The sequence below is a fragment of the Tupaia chinensis genome, unplaced genomic scaffold (assembly GCF_000334495.1).
Source record: "Tupaia chinensis unplaced genomic scaffold, TupChi_1.0 Scaffold143624_1, whole genome shotgun sequence".
NCBI lineage: Eukaryota > Metazoa > Chordata > Mammalia > Scandentia > Tupaiidae > Tupaia > Tupaia belangeri.
In genome coordinates, this window is record NW_006203472.1 from 1,078,256 (window position 1) to 1,083,128 (window position 4,873).

The 4,873-nt window shown below is 62.9% G+C and overlaps 1 protein-coding gene across 1 annotated transcript in view; it reads right to left on the reverse strand.

Moving 5' to 3' along the window:
- Positions 1-2,238, reverse strand: part of B4GALNT4 (beta-1,4-N-acetyl-galactosaminyltransferase 4) — an 11,155-nt gene extending 8,917 nt beyond the window's left edge. The window contains exons 1-7 of the mRNA XM_027766688.1: positions 2,038-2,238; positions 1,568-1,663; positions 1,396-1,491; positions 1,220-1,310; positions 1,039-1,139; positions 834-901; positions 574-652 (exon numbers count right to left, since the gene is read on the reverse strand). Coding sequence (XP_027622489.1) covers positions 574-652; positions 834-901; positions 1,039-1,139; positions 1,220-1,310; positions 1,396-1,491; positions 1,568-1,663; positions 2,038-2,238 — 732 coding nt within the window. The remainder of the gene's footprint in view (positions 1-573; positions 653-833; positions 902-1,038; positions 1,140-1,219; positions 1,311-1,395; positions 1,492-1,567; positions 1,664-2,037) is intronic.
- Positions 2,239-4,873: the final 2,635 nt, after the last annotated feature.

Consider the following 4,873-nt stretch of genomic DNA (forward strand, 5'->3'; position numbering starts at 1 on the left):
AGCCCCCCCTCGCCCCCCTCCTCAAGCAGGGGCTCAGGGGCTGTTGCAGCCCACCCTACCCCCCAGCTCACGCTGGGCCTCTCAGCCCCTTGGCGTTGGCTTCCACAGGGTCACTCCACATCTGCATTGTAGCCTGGACTCTTCACCAAGCTATGCTGAGTCCCTCCTCCCAGCTCCCCAGTCTCTGCACCGTGGGTAGAGGGCTTTTCTGGAAATGCACAAAGCTGGGGCCGTCCTGAGAATCAGGCACTGCGGGTGCCCCCTGTGATCTGGCCACTGAACCCCAGAAGACCTAGCATCCATTCCTTTGCAGTTCTCATGGTCTGGAATCCACAGGCTGCACCCGCCCCCTGATTCTCTCCCTTCTGTATCTCTGGTGAGCCTCTCTCTCCTCGACTCTTCTCTCAGATTCCCAGCAGGTGGGGCAGACCCTTCTCCTGCCATGGGCCAGGGCCCTAAGCCTCTCCTTGCAGGTGGGAGCTGCACTGCAGTGGTCCTGTCAGGAGGCGGTTGTACTGAAGAGGGGAGAGAACTGGGGTCTCTGGAAGTCCCCAGTGGGGCGGCTGCACTCACGCCCACTTCCACGTGGTCCGAGCCCTGGTCGTCCTGCTTGTGCAGCAGCTCGAAGTAGTACCTCCGGGAGGCCATGAGCCTGGGGACACGAGGAGGCAGGGCTGGGCTGACACTCAGGGCTGTCTCCGCCTGTGGTTAGGTGGGGGACGGGGCTCCCCTTCACACACACACGAATGCATGGACACACCCACCTGTGTGCACACACATAAACACACATACACCCCCCACACACACACGAGTGCACATTCATGATCACTCACCGTCTGGGCCTGGACACTTGGGAGCTGAACTTGGTGAATTCTCCGGGTGCTGTCCACTCAGAGCCAGTCTGGGAGGGTGACACAGCAGGGGCAGTAGGGGTTTGCCCTCTCCTTGGGGGACACCAGCCCCATCTGGTCCCCATCCCAAGTGGCTGGAGGGGACAGAGGGCGGGTGGGCAGAGCACGGGTCAGGGAGAGGGGGTACCTTGCCCACAAAGGCCACAAGCTGGGCAGCAGCTGGGCTCTCATCCAGGCTCAGCCAGAACTCAGAGTTGTCGTCTGAAGCCACCGAGAACTGGACATCGCCTAGGACACAGGACAGGCGCTCAGGGGGCGGGGTCCTCCACTGCACCCCCCCACTCCCCCGGCACATCACCACCCCGCACCATCTCTGGCTGGGTGGAGAAAGCCGAAAATCCGAAGTCCGTAGTTCTTCCACTTGGGGGACACAGCCAGCTTCTTCACAGTGGTGCGAGTCTGGGGGCAGGGCAGCAACGGCAGGTGTCACAGCCCACCCCGCACCCCCACCCCCGCCCACGCCCGCCCTCCCTCAGGCACTCACGTGAGGGAACAGCGGGAAGTGTAGGTTCCTCCTCAGGTGGCCCACAGCGCCCCCACACCAGTCCTCGAACACGTGCAGGTTCACCTGCCCCTTGTACTGGGGAGTGGGAGGGGGGCCTTACCTTCTGTGCCCCCACTCCCCTCCCAGCCCGGCACAGGCAAGCCGTGCTCACCTCCTCCCGCCATGGGGGGGTCTGACGGGTGAGGTTCAGTGGGGGTGGCCTCCCAGCACCCCCGGGAAACAGCATGTTTGGGTCCCGACCTTCGGGCTGCAGGAGAGAGAGGTCAGCAGGGTCGGAGCTCAAGGGCGTGGAGGGGTCACATGGCCACACACAACAAGGCACAACTTCACAGACTCCATCCCACACGCCATGTCACCTACACGCGGCTGTGCGCAGTCACACAAACTCTGACCCTGCTGCCCCGGGGCCCCTACACACACACACCCTCATCACACCCCCATTCACGAGAACGCCTGGCCACCCCACATCCCACGCCCAGCTCACAGGCACCCAGCTAGCGCACCCAGACACAGAATCCCAGGCCGGGATGTCCATACCCCCATCCACACATCCAGAGACAGGTCCTGAGGCCACCGGCCCACGCGCGGCTGTGGGTCTCCTGTTCTCACAGCCCCACTCACCGCCTGCTCCTCCTCACGACTCTCACTGGAGTCCTCTGCCCTCTGCGTGGACGGCGCAGCCCGGACACCGCGGCCCTCTGTCACACCGGTCAGCTTCTCGCCATCTGTGAGCAGTACGTGAGCTGTATCTGGGGCCAGGCTCTCTCCAAGGCTACAGCCCCCGCTGCTGGGACCACAGGGGGCCGGACCCCTCGCCCGCATGGCTGGGCAGGGCAGGAAAGCTGTGCCATGTGCCCTGAAGCCTCTCTTCCCTGTCTCAGCTAGACAACTGCTCCCTCCTGGGCGGTCTGTCCGTCTCTGGTGGGACAGCCTGGCCCCTGCCCTGGCTGGGGGAGGGAGCGGAGCTGGGTGCAAGCATGCTGGTGTCTATGTGCACACACGCGCACACACACACACACACACACCCGTCCAGCCATCTCGCTGAGCGGCTCTGCCTCCAGGAAGGACCCCAGGCTGCCCTGTGCCCCCAGCCCTTCCCCATGTGTCAGGGTGCTGCGTGTTTGCTTCCCTTGCCAGAGCAGTCGGGAAGTCGCAGTCATCCTGAGGCACCCATGCCCTGCTGCCTTTGAAGCCTGGGCCAGGGAGGGATGGGCACATCATCCTGTCTGCCAGAGTACCTGGGGCTGAGATGGCTCTGGAAGGAGCCTGTCCCCTGGAGGGCCCTTTTGAATCTGCCTGTAGAATTCTCTGCTGTCTACTCTCCTATGCTGGGGCGGACCACCTCTGAACCCCCGTTCCCACCACTTCCAGGGTTCCTCCTTAAGCTGTGGACCTGAACAGCTCTGTGTCCCCTGCTGGTGCTCCCACTGTGACACCCAATCCAGGAGCACCTCTGCTGCAGGACCAAGCCTGGACTTTGGCATTCATGCCCACCCTCAATCCAGGCCTGCCCAGGCAGGGCCAGACATAATAGGCCTAGACCCCTTCTCTGGGGGAGGGCTGCGCAGGACCTCCTGCCTGTCATGACCCCTGCAGTGCCCACCCACCTGCGTCTCATCCTAGGTTCTTCCCCAGTCATTCCCTGTCCAGCTGGGCAGTGAGCCCCTTGCAGGCTGTGGCCCAGGTGCCCACAGCGTGCCAAGCTAAGTGCAGGCATCTGGAGGCACTGGGACCTTCTGCAGTGGGGTCCCAATCCAGGCTGCCCCCACTGTCTTGCAGAGGCTGAGCCCTGGCAATGTGTGTGCACTGGCTCCTTGGGGACTTCTGCCACACAGGCTGCTGGACCACTCCCACACTGCCTCCCCAGGTGGAAGTGACGCCAGCGCTGACTGGACAGTCAGGAAAGCCACGGCTGTGCCCAGCGGCGGGGCTTCACAAAGCCCTGGCCTGATGGGAGCCCAGGTGTCTGATTGAGAGGTGGGGTTTCGGCGCTGCCTCGGTCTGTCCTGCCAAGGCTGCTCCTGGAAACTGCTCCTCTGTAGTTTGTCCTTCCAGGTCCCAGAACAGCCCCTGCCCACCAAGGAGGAACCAGGCAGACTGTCCAGTCTGCCCGCCTCCTGGCTGGTCCAGTGCAGAGCAGAGGGGTCCTCGGAAGTGGGGCTCCTATGTCTGGCTGGGCTGTCTCAGCTGCTCAGGAATTGAGGCTGGGGCAGGACCATGGCTGCTCAGAAAACCGCAGGGTGCGGGGATGGTTTATTCTGTGTCACTGGGTCAGCTCTGGGCCCTGCACTATCTGACACTGGGGTGGGGGCGGGGCTTCTCAGGGATTGAGTGGTGATGGGGGGGTCCCTTGAGGGCCTGGCAGCTGTGAGGTGAGGTGGGAGCCCAGGCATCTAGATGAGAGGTGGCATTTCGGCCCCGCTGGGCCCACCTGGCCTGGTGAGGCTGCTCCAGGGAGATGCCACTCTGCAGTGAGGTGAGTGGCCCCCTGCACCCTACCTCCCACCCAGATACCTGGGCTCCCACCCATACACCTTGCAGTCCCTCTGGGGGCTGGGACAACCTACAGGGTCCTGGCATAGCATCTGCTGAGGGGTGTGAGGAGCCAAGAGTCCAGGCACAGGAGGCTTCCGCTGCTGCAATGTGGGGGTGGGATTGAACTGGGAGCTCCAGCCCCACTGATGGGGTGGACCAAGATGTCAAGGTTCAATGTCATTGTCCCAAGTCTGCGGAGGAGAGACACTCGCACCCTCAGGACGCCTGTTTTCCTTGACCAGGGTCATTCCTGTCCTCGGGCTTCAGCTCCTGCCTTGAGGGGCCCCCTGCCTCTGCTCATCTCCCCCAATCATCAGTTGCTCCCCCTCTTCCCACCAGGCTTCCATCTGGAAAGTTCTTCCCCCAAAGTTGTGTCAAAAGTCACCATCTCGAAGAAGCCCCCCTGGCTTTTCCCCACAACCTCCACCAGGACCTGATTTGATGTATTTGTGAGTCCTTGTCCTCCTCTCTGGAGTGTGAACCCTAAACCCAAAGCCTCTGGGGAGTTTAGGACAGACATTTGGAGACGCCCAGGTGCTGACCACAGGCTTACCTAGGGCACCCTCTCCAGGAGGCGTTCAAACTGCGGATCTCACTCCCCCAGTTCGGCTCTCCCTGGTCCTGCGTCTGAATCCCTGGGCGCCCACTCAACTCTGAGCAGATGGGGAAACTGAGGCCCTGCTAAGCACGCAAGTGGAGGAGGCGAGGCCTCACAGGCTTCTGGGAAACCCGAGCAGGGGCTGGGGGCGGAGATCTCGCCAAGAGCCCACCGTTAACCCCATCACTACCGAACTCAGGCCAGGTCCTGGAGTCCGGCTGCCCTGATCAGAGCCGCTCCCCAAGAGGGTCGCGCACGTCACTACTGACGTCATCGGGCGTCTGGGCCGAGCCGAACCGCGCCCCCTCCCCCCATATCTCCGAG